Source organism: Callithrix jacchus, chromosome 5 (genome assembly GCF_049354715.1).
Source record: "Callithrix jacchus isolate 240 chromosome 5, calJac240_pri, whole genome shotgun sequence".
Classification (NCBI taxonomy): domain Eukaryota; kingdom Metazoa; phylum Chordata; class Mammalia; order Primates; family Cebidae; genus Callithrix; species Callithrix jacchus.
Genome location: NC_133506.1, coordinates 27,346,611 through 27,373,998, shown reverse-complemented (window position 1 = coordinate 27,373,998; position 27,388 = coordinate 27,346,611). Strand labels below are relative to the sequence as shown.

Sequence of the window (27,388 nt, the reverse complement as noted above, 5' to 3'; positions counted from 1 at the left end):
CCGGGCCCGGCAGCCGCTCCCTTTTAACGGGGGGAGGGGGCCATTGTTCTCGCCTCCCGCTTCCCCCGGAGCCAATCAGAGCGCCTACAGCTCCTCGGCCTGGCCGGGTGGGAGGGCGATGGGGCGGCCAAAAGGGGGCCTGGACGCGGGGGTCGCCCAGTAGGTGCGGCAGATGTACCTGAGGGCGCAGGGCCCCCGCGCGCGCCCCTCGGCCGCCCCGCCCGGCGCCGCCGCCCCGCCCGGCCCAGGCACACGCCCGGCCCCGCCTCCCTTCACGGTCTGCTGCTCCTCTATGGGGAGGCGCACGTGCCTGGGCTTTGTGTCTCTCCTCTGGGGGGCGCGGGGCCGCCAAATGGGCCCGTCCATCAGCGCGACAATGCACGCCCCCCCCTCCCGCACGGGGATTACCCGCGGGTCTGGAGCAAAATAGCAACAAAGGAGAATGGCCCCAAATATGTCAGGAGGGTTCAATCCGCGAGCCAGAGCCGAGGGGGAAGTTGTGCGCGCGATTGGGTGGGGGCGGGGGCGCGCTGAGGTGGCGCGGGGAGATCGGGGCGTCGGCGGAGGCGCATTGGCTCTGCGTGGTGTTTGGGAAATAAACAAGAATCCGAGAAAGCCGCGGAGTCCCGGCGGCCAAGAGCCTCCGCCGGTACCTCGGACGGATAGGCCGCGGGACCCAAGGGGGGTTCCGAGTGTGGACCGGGGGCCAGGACTTCTGGCAGTGGCCAAGGGCGGGCGATGTTTGTGCTCGCAGCCTCTGTAGGACTACGGGGCTCGAGAAGGTTTCTTCCGAGTTTGAGAAGGAATTGGCGTGACCTTCTCAGTCTCCAGAAAGCGCGGGGCTGGAGCGGGGCGTGCTGGGCTGGGCTACCAAAGTAACGTCAATTTTTGAACTTTTGGGATCTTGGAGGCTCGGGATTGATATCTTTGGTGGGGCCCGGCCCAGGCCTCCCGGAGCCTCGGCGTGGTTTGGGGCTGGGTAACCCGGGTCAAGTTGGCCAAAGCCCGAAACGCGCATCGGCCTCGTGCACCCCAGTGAAGTTGGTTTATCCTCCCCGCGCGGCCTCATGCATTTTCATTCCGAGCAGGCATTTTGTTTGCCGGTTGACATCAGATGCTAAATCAAGGGCTCCAATCAAGGCGCTGCGGAATAAAGGGGCCGCCTGTCTGGGCGCAGCCCCCCCGGAGCCGTGCCCCCTTCACCTTTGTGAAGGAAATTAACCTCCCGCTATTGAGCGCTGGTCGCGGCCAATCTGGACGCAAAAGAGACGCGTGCTGGCCGGGGGGGAGGGGGGGGGCAATCTGTCCTCTGAGGCAGGCTGCGCCCTCGGCGAGGACAGGCCGCCTCCCCTGTGCCACCAGGAAAACACAAGAGCGAAGACACCCCGCCACCGTTACCTTTGGACCTAGAGTAACGCCACCGGCCTCCATACTCTGTCCAGCCCAGACCCAATGAAGCACAAAAGGCAGAACTTCCCGGGGACAGGGTAGAACCCCACGAAGTGCATAGTGGCCCTGGTCGTCCATCACTGGGGAACAAATGGCCAAACCACATAAAATGTCATATGCTTTGAGGAAAATGTCACTTTATTGAAAGAGAAACATTTTTCTGCAAAGCTCAGTACAGCAGATAGATTTTGCTGAGTTTTACTTTCGCTATATTCCACTTGAAGGTATTTAATTGTTTTGGATTTTCCCTCTGAAAATACCCTGGCATCGATTTTAAACATGTAAAAATAGAGTCCACATGAGTCATAAGTTGTGATGGGGACAGTTGTTGGGCTTAATTAAGGGGTTAATCAAGTTGGGTAATCAAGGGAAAGATATTTGATAATTTTATGTTTGTAGTATTTTAACCTACATACTGAAAAGAGAAGAATACATATAATGAAATATATTTTGAAAAATCTCACCCTAGTTTTCAAAATGCTGTGGTGAATGGTAGCTCCCCCCCAAAGTTAGGAATCTTAAAATGAATTTATCTAAAATTTATAAATACATTTCTATCTAAAAGTAACTGATGTTATTTCCTTGCTCTTGAGCGCTGATTAATATTGCTGATGAAATTAGAAGTGGGAAAGGGATTCCGAGACAGCTTTAGCCAATTTTATTTTCTAATCACGAATCCCATCTGGATTGTCGAATAATATAGGGCAGGGGCTCGGCCGGTCATATTCGGTCTTGCATATGTAACACTCCGTCCATTCAACAGATAACAGAGTCACCTTGTGAATCCTTTAAAAGTAACAACACCCGCAATTGTAAATAAACCATGGGGGTGGGGGACCACTACTAGCAAAAACAAAAACAAAAACAAAAACAAAAAAACAACTCCTGCCTGAGTGAATTAAAACAGGGCTCTGAATTTAGCCAAGGGAGACTATTGAACGCTACTGAGATACAGAGATTCAGTGAATCCGTGTCTTTTTCTTGATTTGTGGCTTCTAGTCTTGCCAGCCGAAATGAAATCTGTCAAAATAAATGGACGCCTGAAAGATACTAGTATTGGAAACTAATTTTATCACCCGGGGCAGGGAAAGAATTAGGCTGCGCGCGCGCACGCACACACCAACGACCTCCAAGCAGGTGTAGCACAGCCCGAGCCGTGGATTGCAGCCGCCTTCTGCTGATTTTCTCAGAATCTGTGCACCCGCAAGGATGGAGACATCGGGTCGAGATATTTCTCTTTGCCTGGGAAGGACAAATAGACACCGCACTGCGCCCCCGACGCCGGCCTTAGCGCACGAGATTCGTAGAAGCGGCCGCGTGAAGTTTGGGGAAACACTGATCGTGGATTTGTCCCCCTCCAGAGGGGCTTCGCGAAAGTCAATGAGCATAAAGATCCAAGGCAGAGGCACCCAAGTGTCCTTCCCCAGCTTCAGACGACTCCTCCCCTTCCTGCGGGGTCCTGGCCAGCGCTTTGGAAAAATCCCGGGCCTTTTCACTTCTCGTCTGCCGACCTCGCGGTGGGTTCTTCCTTTGACAACTGCGGAGCCGGAGGCCGCAGGCGCTCCAATTTCTCCTACCCTGGTGTGCCGGGATGCCGTCGGGGCGTGCGCCGGAGTTCACTGTGACCTTCACCTCGGCTGGAAATCAAAGTCAAGGCAACAGGGAGTTTGTAGAAAGCGCGAAGCTTGGAAATAAGAGCAGAAGCGGGGCAACTTCTGCGGAGTAGTTGGCTCCTTGGGGTGTCCAGAAGAACTGGCGGCCCTGGCCTCCCAGGAGGAACCAGGCGGGCCCTCATTCTCACCCTACAGCAGGTAGCGACTTTGGAGACGACAACGTTGGTGGTGGGGGGAGTTGTCAGCGGCCCCCACCATCCCCACTCAGCTGCAGACCGCTCTTCTGGCTTCACAGAAGCCGCCACTCCCGGCCCTCAGTCCCCCGAGCCACAACCCGGCAGGAACCGTGCGTTGCAGCCGCAGTGCCCGCCGCCCCGTCCCGGAGGGACCCGAGCCTCCGAGCTCCGGGCGCGCCCGACCCAAGCAGGAAGAGGCTTTGTATTTGCAGGAATGAGGGGTTGTTGTGTCAGTCCCAGGGGCACGCGAGAGACACGCGCAGCCCGCCTGCCCGCCGCCCCACCCGGCCCGGCCCCAGGCACCTTCCGGGCCTCCAGCCCGCGGGCCGTTGCCTTTGTTCGGCACATTAGCATAAAGCTGCCTGGGATCTCCCGTTTAAATAATTCCACACAAAAGGAGAGTGCATGAAAGAGAGCGAACAAGGGACGATCCGCGAGGCAGAGCCGTGCGCCCTCGCGGGGAGGGACCGCCCTCAAGTATTTCCCTCCCTTCGAGTTTCAAGTGCCCCCTGGCAATCTGCTGCGCGCCCATTATTCGGCCGGGGGCGGACTGGCCGCCTCTTTTATCCTCCCTCCCCCCCCCCACCCGGGGCCGTCGGGGCCAAGCACGGTCCTTGAAGTGCCCTCAGGGCTGTTTGTTTTTGCCTCGGTGGGACCGTCGGGCCGGGGAGGGAGGAGAACAAGCAGGAAGACCCGGGTGGGCGGCGGGAAGGGTGATGTCGGCGAAAGCTGGCCGTGGCGAAGCCCGGAAGATGAGAAAGTCACTAGCAGAGAATTAGGTCAGGGAGAGTCTGGACCGCACTGAACCCATCAGTATGACTTTGAACTTGGGGCACAAGAGGTCTCCTTCACCTGTGAGGTGCCGCAGGTCCGTGCGCCTCGGTCTAGAAACGGAACTGACAAAACCCTGCGAAACTGGCCAGAAAGGCCACAGCGACCCCGATCCTTTCCCCTTCTTCTCATCCCAGTCACACCTGCACCCCGCCTTGCCAGTCGCAGGAGGACGAAGATGCAGCCAGGCTCCTAGGGGCCGCAAGGGCGCACTTGCTACCTCTGTGTGGGTTCCGGCTATGGGATTGGCAGGTGCTCCTCCCCATCACCGCCGTTCCTCTCCCCTCCTCCTTTCCCTCTTCTTCCGTCCCTGCTCTTCTCCCTGGCCCTCCGGTTCCCTCCCAGCATCTTCCACCTCCTCTGCCTCCTCCTGTCCCTCTCTCACCTGCGGCCTCTTCCCTTCTTTTCTTTCCTTTCCTTTCTTCCCACAGTCTCACCTTTCCCTCATCCTTCTCCTCGCTCCCCACCTTTCACTCCTTAACCCCCCGACTTGTTCCCTGCTCCCGACTGGCCCCCTTCCTCTCTCCCAGCCCCTTCTCCCCACTGTCCCTCCCTCCCCGTCCCGTCCCCCAGCCCTCTTTGCTGTATTTCTGCTCCTTTCTCTCCTCCCGTCCCTCTCCTGTCTCTTCCCTCGCTTCTGTTTCCACCCTCTCTCCCTCTCTTCCCCCCACCTCTTTCACAGTCTTCCATTCCTCTCTTCTACTCTCTTACCTTCTCTCTCTACCACCTCCTTCACACTCCCCCCACTCTTCTCCCTGCTCTTACTCTCCCCCCACCTCCCCACAGGCCAACGTGTGTTATTTTATTTGTCTAGAGAGAGCCTATTTGTTCAGTGATGTGTGGCCTCCTGGTCGCCTGCTTTAATGGGGGGACGCGGAGGCTTGGTTTCTGTGAGCATTAGCATACAGCTGCTGGGCTCCGCGCCCCTGCCGGCGCTCACTTTATCCCAGCCTTATCATCACTTCTTCTCTCAACCAGAAAACAATCAACAGCTCCTCGCACTCCGCGACTTTCGAGCCCTGCTCCCTGCTTCTTGGCTAACACTCGCTCACTCGGGTGCGCACCCTCTCTCTCTCTCTCCTCCTCTTGTAAGGGTAAATATTGATTGGCTGGCTTTACATTTTATGCTCCATGCCATATTTCCTTCTCTCCCTCACTTCATCGTTGATTTTTCTCTTGCCCTCCGGTGATGTTTGAGTGTAATAAAACCATAAGGAGCCATTTTTGGAAAGGCTGTTTAAAAACTGACAGTTGTCAGGAGAGCAATTGCAGGCGTCAGGGTCGTTGAATGTGATTTGGGAGAATAAAACTTTGGAAAATTAACTTTGGTATTTTCTCGTTAATATTCTTTGCTTAAAACTGTCCCCAGCTCAGCAGCAAGTGCTGAAATGTGTAGAAACGCCAAGCATTCATTCCACTTACAGAATTCATGCCTTGTGCAAGCCAAGTCCAAATATTGGTCTCTTTCAAGCCTTTCCTTTTGCCAAGCTTTATTTTCTCAAAGCCCTTACAATAGTCAATTGCAAGTTATGACCAACAACTCTTGAATTCCTCTTTTGTCCTTAGGAAATTTGTTCAGCGATGAAGCTTTAAAATCTGAACAGATGTGCTAAGATTCTTAGGTTCAGGAAATTATTTAGCATATATGCGAAATATTCTATAAATTACTCACTTTCTAAGTGTGAGATAAGGATTAAGATAATGTCACCCAGTACACTTTGTAGACTAAAATATATTCTAGATATTTTCAAGTCTGCTGTGATACTTGTGGAGCTGCAAGACTCCTCAAAAGGCAGCAGCAAATGGAAACTTACTGTCACATTTATGCATGATTTGGTGTTAAGGTTGACATTGTCACGGGGTCACTTTTATGTGGCTACAGGCTTTTAAATGCTAATACTTGGTCACGGAAGCCATAACTGTTGATCCTCTGAGGTTGTTCTGTTAATCTCCATCCAAGGGTCCCAGGGCCTGTCACAGAAACTCCATTTGCTCTCAGGGGAAGGGGACGGGGGAGGAGAGTTGCTTGAGCCAGCTCATTCATCAGCCCCTGAAATATGGTTCCACGTGTGCTGGGTCTGAATTCTGAAGAGTGGACCAGTAGTGATTGTTCCCCTTTCAAGTGACACAGTGTGTACCATATGGCCAATGCTTGGACTCCCCCCCCCCTGCAAATGACCCATGCATTTGTGGAAAATGCACATGTGAAGGAATTAGGAGCATTTATTGCTTGCTTTTGCCTGCCTTGAGAAAGTCAAGAGTCCAGTGTTCTGGAACGGTTTATTTTGCAGAAATATCAAATAACTTTGTAGTTCCAAGAAGTTAGCAGTTTGCAGCAGAGAATTTGATAATGTGTACACGATTCTGTAATGCCAGCTCTGACTTTCCTTCTAATAGCTGTGTATCCTTTATCTTGTGCCAACTTTTGCTCAACATTTACATAAAATACAACACATGAACAAAACCTGGATTGTTCAGGAAAACCAGTTTTAAACTCTGCTGGTGAAAATTTGTGTTATATTATCTACTAAGAGAGACCCAATGAATGAGAACCATCATTCCTGAATCCATGCAGTTTCTAGTGGGCAATTAATTTGCTTTATTTATAAGAAAAAGGGTGTCTGATCCACATTATAGGTGGCATGTGCTAGGGACCCCCTCACCCCGTCCCCAAAGCAAAGCACCAGTGCTAAGGATCAAAGGAAATGAATGAGATGAACTTCCCATTACCACATTCTAGTGGAAAACGTAAGTGTGAACCCCTTGATCATCCGGCTTTTCTGTGACTTTATGCTCCTCAGCTGCAATCTGAAAAGGAAGTACAGCTTCCTCCTTTCCGAAGGCCATGTAAGCTTTCCTACACAACCACTGCTTCTGATGTTGGACTACAGATTTCATTTCTCATCATCTGTTTGCTAATTTTCCATTCTGGGCACATTTTCTTTTTTATCGCCTGTAAGTATTCCTGGGTAAACATGTGAAGAACTAACAAGACTGGCAGCAGAGGTTTCCAGGAAATCAAAGAGAATCACACCCAAGGTAAAAACAAGTTTTACACAGTATGATCTCATTTTATTGCTGAAATGGATTATTCTGCACAGGAACATGCCTGGTATTTGCAAAGCGAGCCTGCCCCAGAACAGAGGCACACGGCCGTGCGCCACCTACTGGAATGATAGAAAACTACAGGCATAAGTTGGGGAAGGAAAGGAATGAACAAAACCACCAGGGACTGCTTCGCTTTCCAACCAGGCTGCAGAGAACGTTTCTATTTCTACAGAGCGCGCTTCCAGGAACTAAATACATGACAACCATAAAGGGGAGACCCTGCCTACAACTAAATGATGCCCGGCCACGCGTACATGGGCAGGAGGTGGCGATTGTAGCGTAGGTAGTCAAGAGTGCGTCTCTCCACCAGGGTTTTGTAGATGGAGTCCTCGAAAACTCTTTTGAGGTTTTGCCTGGGCTTCTCAGTCGGGTTTATTTCCTCATCTTCTATCTGATGGGCTAACTCCTCTATGGAAAGAAGGGCTTCCTCCTATAAAACAAAGAGGCCAGATAAAGAAATTAATCGGATTCGGCATAGTTATAACAGAAAGTTTCGTAAAAGTGAAAATGATACTAGTCAGCTCTGCAAGGGTGGTCCATTTTTTTCCAGCTTTTGAAAATTTATTTTTAATTGTGGCAAAGCACATATAACATAAAATGTCTTATTTTAATAATTTTTAAGTGTACAGTTCAGTGGTATGAAGTACCTTCACACTGCTGTGTGACCCTCGCCACAGTCCATCTCCAGGACGTTTTCATCTTCCTCAGCTGAAACACCAGCTCCCTACCCTCCCATCCGCCAGGGCCTGGAAAGCACCTCTGTCTCTATGAATGTGACTATGCAGGCCCCGCATATGAGTGGAACCGCGTAGTATTTGTCCTTTTGTGACAATTAGTGTCACACAGGATGTGCTCAAGAGTCATACAGGTTGTCATTTCAAGCCCTTCATTTTCAGATAACCATCATCTGTAGATCATACTTGTTTTAAAATTTTAAACAAAAAGGAGTGATTAAACTTTTTTACTCGAAAGGCCCTAGATGGTTTTCTTGGTTATAATTCCCAATAAATGGGATTTTAAAACCTTAGAATACATTCACAGTCAAGTCCGATTTTATTGCTATATATATAAAGGGCTCAGAATCAAGTTGTTTGAAGTGGAGAATCATATGCTGTACCTTTCTATAAAATTGTAGAGATTTTCCCAATATTTCATTATAAAACTTTTCAGAGACAAGTTGAAGAATTGTCCGGTGAACACCTGCACACCCCCACCTGGACTGCACAGTTAACATCTGTTATATTGGCTTCACCACTGCATTATCTGCCCTCCACAGTGGGGTACTTCTAGAAAGCACATCCCCCAAAGTCGAGCTGGGTGCTTTCCAAACACTGTGATTCTTGAACATCACCCTATATCAATAAATGCACCGATGGTACATTTATTTCAGCTTCCAATAATTCTTTCTATTTTGAACAGAAAGAAAGGGCAATTACTTGCATTTTATTGAACTATTAATTTACTAGTGATAGGAGCTTGTAGGTAGAAAAACAGATGCAAGCTATATGGAGGCATAAAGTCATTGTCACTTGGCTGAGCAAGACACAAAGAGGTGTCGGGGATTCCACACACACTGGAAAAAGCAGTCGGTGGGGGTTGCAGGAATTTGGCTTTAAACGAGAGCCATAAATGCGGTGACGGGGAGAAGGCAGCGGATGCTCATGACTCAATGTTGGAAGTGCTGAAAACTCTGGGTGGCACCAGTACGGCCTCAGGGGTATCTTCTGCATGTATATGAGGTTGGTTCTTTCTTCCTAATTTTTCTGGAGAATTGTATAAAACCAACTACAAACAATGCCCTTACTAAAATTATACAAGATTTTGAGCTCAGATTGTATGCTGCTGTTCCGACACTGGGTTAAATAGTGTAAAAGTCACAAAAAGGAACTCTTAAAGGTTATTTCAGGCAAATATTGCTCTAGATTATAAATAGATTTTTGGGCACTTGCCTCTTGAAGGGTGACCTCTCATACTGTGATCATCATCTTTCACAGTGTGACCACCTCCCCTCACAGTGTGACCACTTCCCCAAACACAGTGTGACCACCTCCTCTCACAGTGTGACCACCACCCCTCACACAGTGTGACCATCACCCCTCACACAGTGTGACCACCACCCCTCACACAGTGTGACCATCTCCTCTCACAGTGTGACCACCTCCCCTCACAGTGTGACCACCTCCCCCTCAGTGTGATCACCAGCCCTCAGTGTGACCACCTCCCCTCACAATGTGACCACCTCCCCTCACAGTGTGACCACCTCCCCTCACAATGTGACCACCTCCCCCTCAGTGTGATCACCACCCCTCAGTGTGATCACCACCCCTCAGTGTGACCACCTCCCCTCACAGTGTGACCACCTCCCCTCACAATGTGACCACCTCCCCTTCAGTGTGATCATCACCCCTCAGTGTGACCACCTCCCCTCACAGTGTGACCACCTCCCCTCATAGTGTGACCACCTCCCCTCACAGTGTGATCACCACCCCTCAGTGTGACCACCTCCCCTCACAGTATGACCACCTCCCCTCACAGTGTGACCACCTCCCCTTCAGTGTGACCACCACCCCTCAGTGTGACCACCTCCCCTCACAGTGTGACCACCTCCCCTCACAGTGTGACCACCTCCCCTCACAATGTGACCACCTCCCCCTCAGTGTGATCACCACCCCTCAGTGTGACCACCTCCCCTCAGAGTATGACCACCTCCCCTCACAGTGTGACCACCTCCCCCTCAGTGTGATCATCACCCCTCAGTGTGACCACCACCCCTCACACAGTGTGACCACCTCCCCTCACACAGTGTGACCACCTCCCCTCATAGTGTGACTACCTCCCCTCACACAGTGTGACCACCCTCACAGCATGACCACCTTCCCTCAGTGTAATCACTTCCCCTCCTACAGTGTGACCACCTCCCCTCAGTGTGAACACCTTTGCTCACAATGTCACTGCCTCCCTTCAATGTGACCATCTCCCTTCACAGTGTGACCACCTCTCCTTTCACAGTGTGACCACCGCCCCTCAGTGTGGCCACCTCTCCTCACAGTGTGACACTTCCCCTCACAGTGTGATCACCTCCCCTCAGTGTGACCACCACCCTTCAGTATGACCACCACCCCTCACCATGTGACCACCTCCCCCTCACAGTGTGACCACCTCCCTTCTCACAGTGTGACCACCTCCCCTCTCAGTGTGACCACCACCCCTCAGTGTGACCACCACCCCTCACAATGTGACCACCTCCCCTCTCACAGTGTGACCACCTCCCCTCAATGTAACCACCTCCCCTCACACAGTGTGACCACCTCCCCTCACACAGTGTAACCACCTCCCCTCACAGTATGACTACTTTTTCTCACACAGCATGACCACTTCCCCTCAGTGTGATCACCTCCCATCACACATTGTGACCACTTTTTCTCTCACAGTGTGACTAACTCCCTTTCACAGTGTGACCACCTCCCCTTTCACAGTGTGACCACCTCCCCTCTCACAGTATGACCACTTCCCTTCTCACAATGTGACCACCTCCCCTCTCAGTGTGACTGCCTCCCCTTTCACAGTGTGACCACCTCTCCTCAGTGTAACCACCTCCCCTCTCAGAGTGTGACCACCTTCCCTCAGTGTAACCACCTCCCCTCACACAGTGTGACTACTTTTTCTCTCACAGCATGACCACTTCCCCTCAATGTGATCACTTCCCCTAACACATTGTGACCACTTTTTCTCTCACAGTGTGACTATCTCCCCTCTCAGAGTGTGACCACCTCCCCTCAGTGTAACCACCTCCCCTCACACAGTGTGACTACTTTTTCTCTCACAGCATGACCACTTCCCCTCAATGTGATCGCTTCCCCTAACACATTGTGACCACTTTTTCTCTCACAGTGTGACTATCTCCCCTCTCACAGTGTGACCACCTCCCCTCAGTGTGACCATTTCCTTTCACACACTGTGACCACCTCTTCCTGCCCTCGTCATCCTTATGAATTCAACTTCTTCAGATTTCGCATGTTTGAGATCATACAGCACTTGTTTTTTGTAATGATTTTTTTTTCTGAGACAGGATCTCACTCTGTCACTCAAACTGGAGTGCAGTGACACAATCTCAGCTCACCACAACCTCCGCCTCCTGGGTTCAAGCAATCCTCCTGTCTCAGCCTCCCAAGTTTCTGGGATTACAGGTGTGTGCCACTACCACCCAGCTAATTTTTCGTATTTCTAGTAGAGACGGGGTTTCACCATGTTGGTCAGGCTGGTCTTGAACTCCTGACCTCAAATGATCCACCCGCCTTGGCCTCCCAAATTGGTGGGATTACAGGCATGAGCTACCGTGTTTGGCTGTACCTGGATTATTATACTTAGCATAATGTCCTCCAGGTTCATCCATGTTGTTGAAAATGACAGACTTCCTTTTTTAAGGCTGAATAGTATTCCATTATATGTATATACCATAATTTCTTTATCCATTCATCTGTTGATGAACACTTAGGTTAATTTCCTGTCCTGGCTATTTTGAATAAGCTGCAATGAAACAGGAATGCAGATATTTCTTTGATACACTGATTTCATTTCTTTTGGACACATACCCAAAAGTGAGATTGCTGGATCATATGTAATTCTGTTTTTTAGTTTTCTGAGGAACCTCCACACTGTTTTCCAAAATGGCTGAACCAATATACATCAGCACCAACAGTGAACAAGAATTCCCTCTTTTCCACATCCTTGCCAACCTTTTATCTATAACAACCATACTAACAAGTGTGAGGTGGTAGCTCACTGTGGTTTTAATTTGCATTTCCCTGATGATTAAGGAGGTTGATCATTTAAAAAATATATATTTTGGTCATTTGTATAGTAAGTTCTCATAGCTTCTTAGAAACTGTAACTTTAAGTGAGATGACAGATAACAAACCAATTTTACTATAAACTAAGTGATACAAACAAGAGTGAAATTCCCATGGCATATTTTTCGTCACAAAAACATCACCAAACTTCTAAATAAAGATCAAAAACACTCCTAATGTTAAACACTAAATTAATTGTGGGCTATAATACATTTAAGAAAGATTAACATAAACAATTCAGGTAATTATTTACCCAATTATTCCAGTTCCGGGTGGTAGCTGAAGCCTATCTCATCAGCTTGGGGCACAAAGCAGGAACCCATCAGTAACAGGACCCCTCCTATCACAGGGTACACTCCCACCAACACCCACACCCACACTCACACACACTGGGACCATTAGACATGCCAATGAACCTTTTGTGTCCAGCTCTTTTCACTTAGCACAGTGTTTTGGTTTTTTCTGGTCTTTGAACTCCAGTGTACCCGGTGAAAACCCAAAACGCACATAGACATGGGCAGAACATGCAAACTCCACAGACAGTGGCCCTGGAAATGACTTTCTTTTCCTCCTCAATGTTACAATGAAATGATGTTATTCAAGGGCCTACTGTATGTCTCTTTTTGAGAAGTGTCTATTCAGGTCCTTTGCTTATGTTTATATCAGGTTGTTTGTTTTCCTGTTAGTAAGTTGTGTGAGTTCCCTATACATTTTGGATATTAGCCCCTTATAAGATGTATGATTTGCAAATAGTTTCTCCAAGTCTGTGGGCTGTGTCTTTACTCTGTTGTTTTCTTTGCTGTGCAGAAGCTTTTAAATTTGATATAGACCCATTTGTCTGTTTTTGCTTTTGTTGCCTGTGCTTTTGGTGTCTCATCCAAAAAAATTCTTTCCGAAACCAAAGTCAAGAAGTATTTCTCCTATATTGTCTCCTAGGAGTTTTACAGTTTCAGGTCTTATGTTTAAGTCTTCATTTTGAATTGATTTTTGTGTATACGCTGAGAGAAGAGTCCAATTTCATTCTTCTGCATGTAAATATCCAGTTTTCCCAATACCATTTATTGAAGGGACTATCCTTTCCCCATTGTGTGTTCTTAGCAGTTTTGTAAAAAATCAATTGACAGTAAATGTGTAGGTTTATTTACGGCCTCTATCCTGTCCCACTGGGACATTTATCTGTTTTTATGGCGGTATCATGTTGATATGGTTTAGCTCTGTGTCCCCACCCAAATCTCATCTCAATTTGTAATCCCCATATCTGTCAAGGGAGGGAAATATTTGGATAATGGGGGCGATTTTCCCTATGCTGTTCTCATGATAGTGAGTTAGTTCTCGCGAGATTTGATGGTCATAAGTGTTTGGAAGTTCCTCCTTCGCTCTTCTCACTCTCCTGCCACCTTACAAAGAAGGTGCTTTCTTCCCCTTCCACCATGATTGTAAGTTTCCTGAGGCTTCCCCCACCATACGGAAGTGTGAATCAATTAAACCTCTTTCCTTTATAAATTACCCAGTTTCAGGGAAGTTCTTTATAACAGTGTGAAAACAGACTAATACACATGCTGTTTTGATTACTATAGTTTTGAAATATATTTTGAAATCAGGTAGTATTATGGCTCCAGGTTTTTTTTTCTCTCAAGATTTTATTGACTCTTTGTGTGTCTTTTGTGGTTCCATATGATTTTTTAAATTCTCTTTTCTATTTCTGTGAAAAATGGCATTGGCATTTTGATAGAAGTTGCATTGAATCTGCAGATTGCTTTGGGTAGTAGATAGATTTTAAGAATATGAATTATTCTAATCTATGAACACATGATATCTTTCTATATTTGTGTTGGCTTCAATTTTTTTCATCAATGTTTCATAGCTTTCAGTATACAGATCTTTTAACTCCTTGGTTAAAAACTCCTAAGTTTTTTTTGTTTTTTTGTTTTTGATACTTTGTCAATGGAATTCCTTTCCTAATTTCTTTTTCAGATAGTTTATTGTTAGTGTATATAAACATTACTGACTTTTCTTTTTTTTGAGACAGAGTCTCACTCAGGCTGGAGTGTAGTGGCATGATCTCGGCTCACTGCAACCTCCGCCTCCTGGGTGCAAGTGATTCTCCTCCCTCAGCCTCCTAAGTAGCTGGGATTACAGGTGTGCACCACCACACTGAGCTAATTTTTGTATTTTTAGCAGAGATGGGGTTTCACTATGTTGGCCAGGCTGGTCTTGAACTCCTAACCTCAGGTGATCCACTCGCCTTGGCCCCCCAAACTGCTGAGATTACAGGTGTGAGCCACTGCACCCAGCCAACACTACTGACTTTTGTATGTTGGTTTTGTATCCTGCAACCTTACTGAACTCACTTGTCAGTTCTAACAGTCTTTTGGTGGAGTCTTTAAGGATTTTATGTATATAAGATCATGTCATCAGCAAACAAAGAGGGTTTCACCTCTTCCTTTCCTAGCTGGATGCTTTTCGGTTCTTCTTCTTCTCTAATTGCTCTGGCTAGGACTTCTAGTCCTCTGTTTAATAGAAGTGGCAAGAGTGGGCATCCTTGTCTTGTTCCTGATCTGAGATAAAAAGCTTTCAACTTTTCACCACTGAGAATGATGTTTGCTGTGGGCTTGTCATGTATGGCCTTTATTGTGTTCAGGAACATTCCTTTTGTATCTAATTGTTGAGAGGTTTCTTTTTAGTCATGAAAGGATGTAAATTTTGTCAAATGCTTTCTCTGCCTTCTAGCATAATGTTTTGTGATTCACGTGCTTTGTATCAGTACCTCGTATCTCTTCATGGTTGAATACTATTCCATTGTGTGGCTAGACCACATTTGTTTATCCATTGATCTGTTGATAAACATTTGGGTTGTTTCCTCCTTCTGGCTGTTCTAAACAGTGCTGCTTCGAATGTCCTTGTACAAACAATCATTAGAATACCTCTTTCAATTCTTTGCTTGTTTGTTTGTTTTGTTTTTTTGAGATGGAGTCTTATTCTGTCCAGAGAGAAAATGAAGCATTTTTTCCTTCATTTCAATCCTGGTGAATCTGACAATTATGTGCCTTGAGGTTGCTCTTCTTGAGGAGTATCTTTGTGGTGTTCTCTGTATTTCCTGGATTTGAATGTTGGCCTGCCTTGCTAGGTTGGGGAAGTTCTCCTGGATGATATCCTGAAGAGTGTTTTCCAGCTTGGATTTATTCTCTCTGTCACATTCAGATAAACCGATCAAATGTATATTAAGTCTTTTCACATAATTCCACATTTCTTGGAGGCTTTGTCCATTTCTTTTCACTCTTTTTTTCTCTAGTCTTGCCTTCTCATTTTATTTCATTGAGTTGATCTTCAATCTCTGATATCCTTTCTTCTGCTTGATCGATTTGGCTATTGAAACTTGTGTATGCTTTGTGAAGTTCTTATGCTGTGTTTTTCAGCTCCATCAAGTCATTTATATTCTTCTCTAGGCTAGTTATTCTAGTTAGCATTTCGTCTGACCTTTTTTAAGGTTCTTAGTTTTTTTGCATTGGATTAGAACATGTTCTTTTAGCTCAGAGAAGTTTGTGACTACTCACCTTCTAAAGTCTGCTTCTGTCAATTCATCAAACTCATTCTCCATCCAGTTTTGTTCCCTTGTTGGTGAGGAGTTGTGATCCCTTGGAGGAGGAGAGGTGTTCTGGTTTTTGGTGATTTCATCCTTTTTGTGCTGGCTTCTCCCCATTTTTGTGGATTTATCAACCTCTGGTGTTTGAAGTTGGTGACTTTCAGATGGATCACTGAGTGGATGTCCTTTCCGTTGATGTTGAAACTATTTATTTCTGTTTTTTAGTTTTCCTTCTAATAGGCCCCTCTGCTGCAGCACTGTTGGAGGTCCACTCCAGACCCTGCTTGCCTGGGACTCACCCATGTGGGCTACAGAACAGTAAGGATTGCTGCCTGTTCCTTCCTCTGGTAGCTTCATCCCAGAGGGATACCTGCCAGATGTCAGCCAGAGCTCTCCTGTATGAGGTGTCTCTTTGGATACACAGGGGTCAGGGAGCTGCTTGAGGAGGCAGTCTGTCCCTTATCAGAGCTCAAGTGCTGTGCTGGGAGCTCCATTGCTCCCTTCAGAGCTGCTGGGCGGGGACTTTTAAGTCTGCTGCAGTGGAACTCACAACCGCCTCTTTTCCCAGGTGCTCTCTCCTGGAAGGTGGGGCTTTATTTATAAGTCCCTGACATGCTGCTGCCTTTTTTCAGACATGCCCTGCCCAGCAAGGAGGGAGTCTAGTCACAGTCTGCCTGCAGAGGAGTTGCTGAGCTGCCACAGGCTCTGCCCAGCTGTGGTGTAAACTTCCTTGTGGTTTTGTTTACACAGGTAATATTAGAACTACGTTGGTAATGGCAGATGCCCTTCCCCCCATAAAGCTCAACCATCCTGAGTGGATCTCAAACTACTGTGCTGGCTGCAAAACTCTCAAGCCAGTGGGTTTCAGTCTGCTGGTCTTAGTGGGGGTGGGACCCATCAAGCCAGACCACTTGGCTCCCTGCCTTCAGGGGAATGGGCCCCCTTGTTTTCAGGGGAATGGGTGGCTCTGTCTCACAGGCATTCCAGGTGTCAGTTAAAACGGTCACCCAGATTTGTGCTGGCAACCTGCAGTGCTTGTTGGCCTGGTGGGAATCTCCTGGTCTGTGGGCTGTAAAGACCGTGGGAGAAATGCAGTATCTGAACCGGAGTGCTAGAATGGCTGGGAAAGTCCCCAATGGCCTCTGTTGGGGGTCCTTCAGCCCGCTGCACTTCCCGGGTGAGGCAGCACCCTGCCCTGCCTCAATTTGCCCTCCTTGGGCTACACCCACTGTCCAACCAGTCCCATTGAGATGAACCTGGTACCTTGGTTGGAAATGTTCTGCATTGCACTGACTGGGAATTGCGCTCCAGAGCTGTTCCTATTCGGCCATCTTGGCTGAAGTCCCTCATTGATTCATTTTTATATGTTGAACCACCCTTACATATCTGGGGCAAATCTCACTCAGTCATGATATGTAGTCCTTTAATATCCTGCTGGATTTGGTTTGCTAATATTCTGCTGGCTATTTTTGCTTCTAAATTCAAAAGGGGTGTTAGTCTGTAAGTTTTCTTTTCTCCAAGTGTCTTTGTCTAGCTTTGGCATTAGGGTAATGCTGATCTCATAAAATAGTTTCAACCTCTTCTATTTTTTGGAAGAGTTCAAGAGAATTGGTATTAATTCTTCTTGAAATGTTTGATAGACTTCACAGGTGAAGCCATCTGGTCTTGTGCTTTTCTTTGTGTGAGGTGTTTGATTATTGATTCAAGGTTTTTACTTGTTATATCTCTGTTGAGATTTTCTATTTCTTCTTGTGTCAGTTTTTAGTTGGTTTATTTCTAATAATTTGTCCATTTTATCTAGGTTAGGTAATTGGTTGGCAAGTAATTATTCATGGCATTTTCTCATAATCCTTTATTATTTCTGTAAGGTTGATAGTAATGTCCCCACTTCTATTTCTGATTTTAGTAATTTGAGTCTTTTTTCTTACTCAGTCTAGAGAAAGGTTTATGAATTTGGGTAATCTTTTCAAAGAGCTAACTTTTGGTTTTATTGATTTTCTCTATTTTCTTATTCACTGTTTCATTTATCTCTGTTCTAATCCTTATTATTTCTTTTCTTCTGCTGGCCTTAGGCTTAGTTTCATTTTCTTTTCCTAGTCCCTCAAGTTATAAAATTAGGTTATTAATTTCAGTTCTCTCCTTTTTCATGTAGGCACTTAGAGCTTTAAATTCTTTCTTTGCATCTCACCAATGTTGGTACATTGCATCTTAGTTTTCATTCATCTACAAGCATTTCTAATATCCTTTATTTGTTTATTTTTTGATCCACTGGTTGCTTAAGAATCTGTTATATAATTTCCACAAATTTGTGAATGTTTCCAACCTTCCTTCTGTTATTGATTTCCGGCTTCATTCCATTGTGGTTGGAGAATATACTTTGGATGATTTTAATCTTTTAAAATGCATTGACACCTTTTTTTGTGGCCTAACATATGGTCGATCCTGGAGAATGTTCTGTGTGCACCTCAGAAGAATGTGCATTTTACCGTTGATCAGAGAATTTCATACACGACTGTTGGGTCCACTTGCCTTATAGTGCTATTGAAGTCATCTGTTTCCTTACTGATCTTATATCTGGTTGTTTAGTCATTATTGAAAGTAAGATACAGAAGTCTGCAATTATTATTTTAGAACTATTTCTTCTTTCAATTCTGCCAACTTTTATTCATATATTTTGGGGTTCTATTGTTAAGTGAGTATATGGTTATAATTGTTATATCTTTCCTAAAAGATTTTGAAGGATCATTTTGACTAAACAAAATTTCACCTTGGTCAGTGATACTGTGGCTTTGCCTGCTGCTGAATAATGCAGTGCCAGTGGATGTATAATCTGTTCCTCTCTTTACCTCCACAGGAGGATTTGAGATGTCTTGGAATTAGTTTGCTTTTTAAAAATAAACGTTATAAAAATTCTTTTCATTTTTTTGAGACAGAGTTTCATTCTTATCATCCAGGCTGGAGTGCAATGGCTCACTGCAACCTCCCAGGTTCAAGCAATTCTCTTGCCTCAGCCTCGCAAGTATCTGGGATTGCAGGCATCCGTCAACACACCCAGCTAATTTTTGTATTTTTAGTAGAGACAGGGTTTCACTATGTTGGCCAGACTGGTCTCGAACTCCTGATCTCAGGTGATCCACCCACCTTGGTGGCCTTTCAAAGTGCTGGGATTAGAGGCACAAGCTGGAGTTTCACTCTTGTTGCCCAAGGTGGAGTGAAGTGGTATGATATCAGCTTACTACAACCTCCGCCTCCTGGGCTCAAGAGATTCTCCTGCCTCAGCCTCCCGAGTAGCTGGGATTACACACCCACCACCACACCTGGATAATTTTTTGTGTTTTTAGTAGAAATGGGGTTTCACCATGTTGACAAGGCTGGTCTCAATCTCCTGAGCTCAGGTGATCCACCTGCCTTGGTGTCCCTGAGTTCTGGGTTTACAAACATGAGCCACTGCACCTGGCCCATGTCATAAAGATTCTAATTTTCATAACAGATAATTCTAACAACAGTCATAGATAATAGATAGATAATAGTCTTTTCTTCCATTCTTTACATGTGGAAGGGGAAGAAAATTGATATACCAAGCTCTAGGATATCATAGTTAATGGGACTGAACTTCTGTACTTCCCTGAAGACAGGGTAGAAAGTGAAATAAAATGAGTTATATTATTTGAATATTTAAAAACTTTTTAAAAGTTTTAATTCTTATGAGTACATAATAATTCTGTATATTTATGGAGTATGTGTGATGTTTCGATACAGGCATACAATGTGTAATGATCAAATCATATATGGAGTATCTGTCACGTTTACCATTTCTCTGTGTTAGAAACATTCCAATTCCACTCTTTGAATTATCTTAGAATATAAAATAAACTACTGTTAATATAGTCACCCTACTGTGCTACCAAATACTAGGTCTTATCATCCAATCTGACTGTACTTTTGTACCTATTAACTATCCCCCCGTTACCCACCCCTCCTCTGCCACCCTTCACATCCTCTGGTACCCATCATTCTACTCTCTATCTCCAAGAATTCAATTCTATTTTTTTAAGCTCTCACACATGTGTGAGAACATATAATAGTTGTCTTTCTGTGCCTGGAATATTTTACTTCACATAATGCCCTCCAGTTCCATCCACATTGTTGTGAATGAGAGGATTTTAACATTTTCACAGATGGGTCATATTGCATCAGGTATATCGGTCACATTTTTTATCCATTCATTTGTTGGGTGCTTAGGTTAATCCCTTATCTTGGCTATTGTGAGTGGTGCTGCGATAAACACAAGTGTGTAGGTATCCCTTTGAAATACTGATTTCCGTTTTTTATGGATATGTACCCGGCAGTGGGACTGCTGGTCATATGGTAGCTCTGTTTTCAGCCTTTTGAGGAACCTCAAACTGCTCTCCCTAGTGGCTGTACCAATTCACACTCCCACCAGCAGTGTGCAAGGGTTCCCCGTTCTCCACGTCCTCGCCAGCCTGTGTTACTGCCTGCCTTTTGGAGAAAAGCCATTGTAACTGGGCTGAGATGATATCTCACTGCAGCTTCGAGTTGCATTTCTCTGATGATTAGTGATGTTAAGCATTTGTCATATACCTGTTGGCCATTTGTACCTCATTTCAATATTTAAGAAAATAAATTACTATTATTCTTTAGTGCAGGTTATTCATTTTATTTTATTTTCCTAATACCAGTCTCTTTGGTGAAATTCCTGCATATCTGCTTGTGTGCATGTCATTTCCACAGCAGCCCGTCTCCACCGTCACCCCTACTGCTGCTTGTGGTGGCCGCCACACACCAGGCCACTCTTCTGTGTCATCGCACACTTCTCCTCTGCTACTCCTCCACAGCTCCCTGAGGTGGGAACGGCTGGCCCCAGTTCTGCAGGAATGGGAGGATCTGCCCCACGCCACACTGCACAGTCCAGCTGAGCTAGGTGACACCACTCTATGCATCACCTCTTCCTGTGGCCTTTCCCATTTGACAAACAAAGATGGTGAAAACAGAACAATCCTGCCATGGAGGTTTCTTTCTTCCAGAGGTTTCATTTTCTGGAAATCTACAAGACCCACGAGAATGGCCAGAGAGCCTTTAGTGTACCTTGGGCAAATGTCCGTGGCCACTTCTGGTCTGCTGCCTGGGCCTGCTCTTCACACTGAGTTCATTCATAGCAAATGGGTCCACAGCAAGTATCAGTGCACGGGAATCAGTTTGAGGGTATCTCAGTGAGTTGTAGGAATAGCGGTGAATGCCTTGGGCTTGACAGTTTCCTTGGCATCCCTTTTAAGCTTGAAGCCTAAAACCCTCTGGCTCCATGCAAAATGTTAACTCAAGATCCCAGATCTGGGGTTAGAAAGACCGAGGCACAGAGTTTTGATGGAATCACTGGGAAACAAATGGCCCTTTACTGTCAGGGCAGTAGGAAGCTGCAGATGACATTCTGTGAGGAAGGGAGGTGTCCAAGGGGCTGAGGGTTCCGAGAGCCCCAGACTTACAGCTCGGGTTCAGGTTTGCACTTGGGTTGGCCTCCTGTAGCCCTGGGTGAAGTGCCGAGCCCTGTTTGGCCTGCATGTCTTTAATGCATTCCATTCCCACATGCACGCCTTCAGCAGCCTCTGACCTGGGCCTTCAGCCACCCAGCCCTCCACTTCCCTCAGTTGCATTTACCTGCTGGATCCTAGGTCACTGCAGCTCGGTTTAAACTTTAAACATGTGTTTCCCAATCTGAGCCTGCTTCAGATTAGGAAATGATTTACATTTCCCAGCTGGACCCTGGGAGTAAAATTGAAAGTGGGGCACTGAGGAGACGGTCCCAGGACGTGCGCTTCAGCCCCACAGGGCTCAATAACTATGTTCCCAGTTTTGGGGTGGGACACCCTGGAGTGTGAAGCTTGCTGTGTCACTAGGGAGGCTGATTTAAAATCTCTAAGCTGGTCAGGCATGGTGGGTCATGCCTGTAATTCTAGCACTTTGGGAGGTTGAGGCAGGCAGATCACCTGAGGTTAGGAGTTCAAGATCAGCCTGGCCAGCATGGTGAAACCCTGTCTCTACAAAAATTAGCGAGGCATGATGGCGGGTGCCTGTAGTCCCAGCTACTCAGGAAGCTGAGGCAGGAGAATCACTTGAACCTGAGAGGCAGAGGTTGTAGTGAGTGGAGATCACACCATTGCACTCCAGCCTGGGCAACAGAGCAAGATTCCATCTCAAAATAAAAAAAAAAAGCCACACACACACACACACACACACACACACACACACACACCCCAAAAACCCTCTACACTTCAGTTTCTTCACTGGGAAAGTCAGGATGATTACAGTGGCCCCTCCACCCTCCTTAAAGGGGTCTTGCTGTGATTAAGTGGGGAACACACAGGGGACGGGCTGTGCCCTCTCCAGCAGTGCCATTTCATATGGTCGGTTTCACCACGGAACCCGAAAGGCGTGTGGGCATTCCCAGGTGGAAGTGACAATGGAGGCATGGGAATTGCCCATATAGATGATAAAATGAGGTAGAAGCCCTTGGCTGAGTGAAGCAGGGTAGAGCAGGGCTGGAGATTAAACCACTCACTGAGCACAGGTGTTAACTCTCCACAGTTCTGCTAAAGACTTTCCTATTGAAAGAAATAATTTAACTTAAAAGTTTCACGAATAGTTCACTCTGTACCCTTGCAGAGTCAAATTTCTTGCTGAGCACGGAGCCCATGGGCTATGCAGCCTAACATCTAGCTAATTCTGTAGCATTTTGTGAAAGAAATTCTGATTATAAAAGGAGTGTGCTTTTGAGGCGCACTGGATGGCTTCCCTGCACATCTTTAAAAAACACACACATGCAAATGTTCCACAAATGGCTGGCAAATACAGGCAGAAAGTAAATGATGCAGCCTTCTTTCTTGAGGGCAAATAGATACAACTTCAGTTTGGTTTTCTGCCAGCACTCTGAGCTTATCAGGAAAATACAGTTCCTTATAAAAAGAAAAAAGAAATTTGCCCCCCCCATAAAAAGTTTTAAATAAAATCACTTTCCCTGAAATATCACAGTCTGCATTTACATGCGCTGCCATTTGTTTATATGAGATACAGTTGGTTTAAAGAGTAAAACCATAAAATGGGAATGTAGGGAAAAGCCCAAATGATCAACAGATGTCAGCTGCTTATAATTTGCAAGGAATAACCCACGTATCCATTAATCACTCCTACCTCTTTGGAGGCTAAGATTTGGCGCAGCTCTTTCCTGAGATCGATAAAACGATCGTGGAAGATGGCCAGGCACCACGGCTCCGTGAAGTAGCTGGTAAGGAAAGAAGAGACTCAGTGAGCTGGCAACCCTCTCATTACCACTGATAAAGTATTTACCTGCTTTTTTGCCTTCATAAATTACAGTTCCAGCCTCACTGCAACCGTCTGCTCATAAAATGTCTAGTGGCACAGCCTAGCCAATCAATTTTTTAAATGCATGTTCCTGCTGTGAGGCCAGGTTCCATAATTACATTTAAAGTGGCTTAATTCAGAGCTGGGGCAAGACCCGGTGAAGAACCCTGATTTTATCAGAATTTAAAAGCCTGAAGACTTGTAAAGAACGGTGTGTCCATTATCTGCCCTCGTTTGAGAAAAACAGATTGCAAGATTAACTGCTGCATAACTAAATTACATTTGGGTAGACAATGACACAAACGTTGTTCATCATTAGGGTTTCTGGATTAATGATGGCCAGAGGAACGGGCTGCCTTGGCGCTGCATACTCTTTGCACGGTCACATCGATGCCTAGCTGAATCTCTTGCAGGAGAGCCGCAGTTTTTGGTGTTCATATTTGCTAACTTTTCACTGGAAGTTGAAATGCTTTCTTACATGGAGAACAATAAGGTTGTCCTTTATTTACAGGTGACTGCTGAAAAGTTGATGCATTCTGGGAATAACCAAGAGCTCTTACTAGTATTTTAACTCTTACTTTAAGTGTCTTGGAACAGGGAACTTAAGTGCTTCAGGGTCAAAGCCACGTGGCTCAGGTGAGCTTTACTCTCCTCTGGATGGAGCTAGCTGTTCTTACTACTGTTTATGGACGCTGTGTGTGCGCACAAGGGGAAGGAGAAAACTGATGCCCCCAAGCGGACGGGCACCTTCTGTTTTCCAAGACGTAGAAGTTAGTTCTTAGGGATGGAGGTAAAGTGTCCCAGGGGCCATGAGGGCACTAGAGGACAGCTACAACGCCAAGAGTCTCGGCACTTTCAGTCCTCACCCTGCACCCACTCGCTGGACCAGAATGCGACCTCAGTTCCTGCTGACTCGCCCGCGTTGCTGTTCAGATTATATGTTTATCCAGCTGTTAACACCCCATTTCTGTTTCCGTGGCACCATCGGAGCCTCCACCCCCTTGGTTTTGGGGGTCTATGGCCGCCAAACAGAACCGCCTGCTCGCTGCTGCTTTCCTCACCTCCAGTGCCACCTGTGCCAACGACCCAGGTGCTGCCCAGCGCCTTTACAACTCCGCCCTCTGTGTTGCCCATCAGGGACCCTCCAGCGTCTGCTTCAGAGAGGGAGTTCTGCGAAGTCCCACTTCTCTTGGGAACCCAATGCGGCCTGTCCCGAACACCCGGGTTCCCACAGACAACAGCGTCACTGCCCCAAAAAGTCCTCTGTGTGCTGCCTACTCACCCTCTCTCCTTCCCTCACTCTGAATCCCTGGCAAATTAACTCTGGAAGAACCTGAATTGTATTAGAGAAAATGGGGACGGTGTAACAATTTTTATAAAACATTAAAAAAACCCTAGTGTCCAAGTTTTATTTCAGAAATGGAGCGGTGTTCTCCCAGCCACACAACACTAAACATCACCCTTGCCAGCAACTCTAAAGGGAACAGACTTGTAACTTGAGGCTGTGCGCTCAGCGTGCCTACAGTGGCTGCCCCAGGGCTGGGCCTCAGGGCCCAGGCTCCTGGCAGAGGCCTGCATGTCACGTGAGGGCAGGGCTCGGAGAGGCTGTTTTCCCCTAGGAGAACAAGGGGAAACTTTAGCACCAGCTACAGGCTCCCAGGTGAAGGTGGCTGGGAGGCGCGAGGGTGCCTCGGACCTGCGGGCTTTCCAAAATCACCTACAGCAGTCGCACGGCAGCTTTCATCATCCAAATTGGAAAAGCTCTGAATTTAACCAAACCTATTTTACAGTTGATTGTAACGTTGAGTCAAATGAAGAAGATTTCCTTTTAAGAACGTTAGGAGGAAATTCTGCTTTAAGAAACGTTTTAGGAACCAGGTGTAATGTGTCATGCCTGCAATCCCAGCACTTTGAGAGGCCAAGGTGGGAGGCTTGCTTAAGGCTGGGAGTTCGAGACCAGCCTGGACAACATAGTGAGACCCACGTCTCTACAAGAAAAAATAAAAACTTTAGCCAGATGTGGTGGTTACACATGCCTGTGGTCCTAGCTACTAGGGAGGCTGAGGTGGGAGGATCACTTGAGGCCAGGAGTTCGAGGCTGCAGTGAGCTGTGATCACGCCACTTCACTCCAGCCTCGGTGACAGAGTGAGACCCTGTCCCTAAATAAATAAATAAATAAATAAATAAATAAAAGTTTTCAGCCTCCCCCAGGTTGAATGATTTCTATGCTTTAGGCTCCTTCTGTATCCACAGGAAGGAGAGGAGCGTCTTGGAGCCTGGAGAAGCTGAGGGCCAGGTTCTGCATTTTTGGCCACCAGGTGCTATGGCACCATCAGCATACATGATGGGAAATTGGTATTTCCATAAATATTGTGAATTTTAAAAATAAAAAATATTTTTCCCAATTTATATTCAAAAGGGGAAGACTGCTAGGAGCCATGAAGTAACCCACACAGCCTGTTGTCTAGAAGTGTTCAGGAGAGAGGGCCAGGTACGCACAGCACCCCAGTGTGCTTTCTAAGGGGCCGTGTGCATTTCGGTGTCTGTACCACAAAAATCATTTTACACAGCCATGAGAATAAAGCTTCATTTCTTCAAGACTGAAATAGAAGACGTTACTGTCTCTTCATGCTGCCAGTGACCAGCCTGGTTTACTTGGGAGGACTTAAATTCCCCATCACTTCTGCAAATAATACACTTCCAAGAAGCCCTGGGAGATGTTGCCTCGTGGAACTGAATTAACCATTTTTGGTCGATATGGTCCAATCATTAAGTAATTGACTAGACGTCTCCAGAGGTCATCCTCGCCTGCTCATCCAGTCAGTTTCATCGACAGACTCATAAACCGAGTGGGGATGTGAAAGCCGGGTTGGCCACTGGCCACACTGAAGGCCGAGGAAAGCCGACCAGTGCAGCACCCTGAGAGGTTTTAAGAACATGTCCAACATGTCTACCGGGAAAGAGAAGTGGGTAAAATTACTTTAAAGGCCAGGATCTCAACTCCAAGGCCAAGGCCTTCCTGGCCAGGAGGAAAGGAGCTCTGTGGCTGCAGGGGTGCCCTTCCCAGCATCAGCACAGCGTGGCAGGGCGTGCTGAACTATGCACTAGGTGTCATAGAGGAGGAGGGCAGCAGGGAAGAAACACATCACTGTTCCAAGATTTTCTTTTTTTTTTTTTTTTTTGAGACAGAGTTTCGCTCCTGTTACCCAGGCTGGAGTGCAATGGCGCGATCTTGGCTCACCGCAACCTCCGCCTCCTAGGTTCAGGCAATTCTCCTGCCTCAGCCTCCTGAGTAGCAGGGATTACAGGCACGCGCCACCGTGCCCAGCTAATTTTTTGTATTTTAGTAGAGACGGGGTTTCACCATGTTGACCAGGTTGGTCTCGATCTCTCGACCTCGTGATCCACCCGCCTCGGCCTCCCAAAGTGCTGGGATTACAGGCTTGAGCCACCGCGCCCGGCCCAAGATTTTCTTAAAAAGCATTCTAATTTTCTCTTGGCATGGAATAGCTAGTTTTTGCTTTTAGGGCTGCTCACGGGCTCCCCAGCTGCCACTCACGCCTACAGAGCGAGCTACTGGAAAGTCAGGGGTCCCTTTTCTCCAGGTGGGCATCTGCCGCCAGGGTGGCCGGTTTCCTTAGAGAATGATGCTCTCGCTTGTATGTGTCCTTTCCGACACAGTGGAGGGCAGACTGTTCTCCTACTGATCGAAAGTCAAGCTCACAGCCATGAGTCTCAACTTTGTGATGCCAGAGGATCGAGCGTGGCTGGTGGGGCTGGCCTCTCTAGGAAGCAGCCCATGCCACGTCTCCATTCGATACGCAGAAGGTAGGCAGTGATGAATATCATGGTAGCAAACAGATACCCAAGGCCAGGTATGATATATGGACACATCTACTTTGGCCTGAATGACATTTGGAATTCGGGTTTCAGGTCTTTCTTTGATGAGTCAGATTAGGCAATGCTGGGTCCTTGCTATCAGCTCAGTTGCTGCGGATGCCCTCGTGGTTCATCCTTGCTTTCCCACCAGCCTGGCTGGCATTGCTCCTCTCCAGGGGTCACAGCAGGCATCTGGGTGGCCAAGCCTGGCAAGAGGTCTTGGTATGAGGGAGGTAGGTTTGTAAACATATTTTCTGAAGCCCCTCTGCCCCATGTCCTCTTTCATAGTGGGATGTCTGCAAATAGGACCAGAACTATGTCCTAGCTTCTTTTTTCTTGTCCATCCATCCATCCATCCATCCATCCATTTATCCATCTACCCGCCCATCCATTCATCCATCCACCCACCCATCCATCCATCTACCCATCCCTTCCTCCCTCCCTCCCTCCCTCTATCCATCCTA

At 46.9% G+C, this 27,388-nt stretch overlaps 1 protein-coding gene across 8 annotated transcripts in view; it reads right to left on the bottom strand.

Annotated features, from left to right (window-relative positions):
• Positions 1–7,179: 7,179 nt before the first annotated feature.
• The window catches only part of CFAP61 (cilia and flagella associated protein 61), a 327,205-nt gene continuing 306,996 nt past the window's right edge, over positions 7,180–27,388 (bottom strand). For all 8 annotated transcript variants that reach the window (XM_035298462.3, XM_054255275.2, XM_078371503.1 and 5 more), the window contains 2 exons: positions 22,874–22,964; positions 7,180–7,667 (listed from right to left, as the gene is read on the bottom strand). In XM_035298462.3, the coding sequence (XP_035154353.3) occupies positions 7,467–7,667; positions 22,874–22,964 (292 nt within the window). In that variant the 3' untranslated portion in view covers positions 7,180–7,466. The remainder of the gene's footprint in view (positions 7,668–22,873; positions 22,965–27,388) is intronic.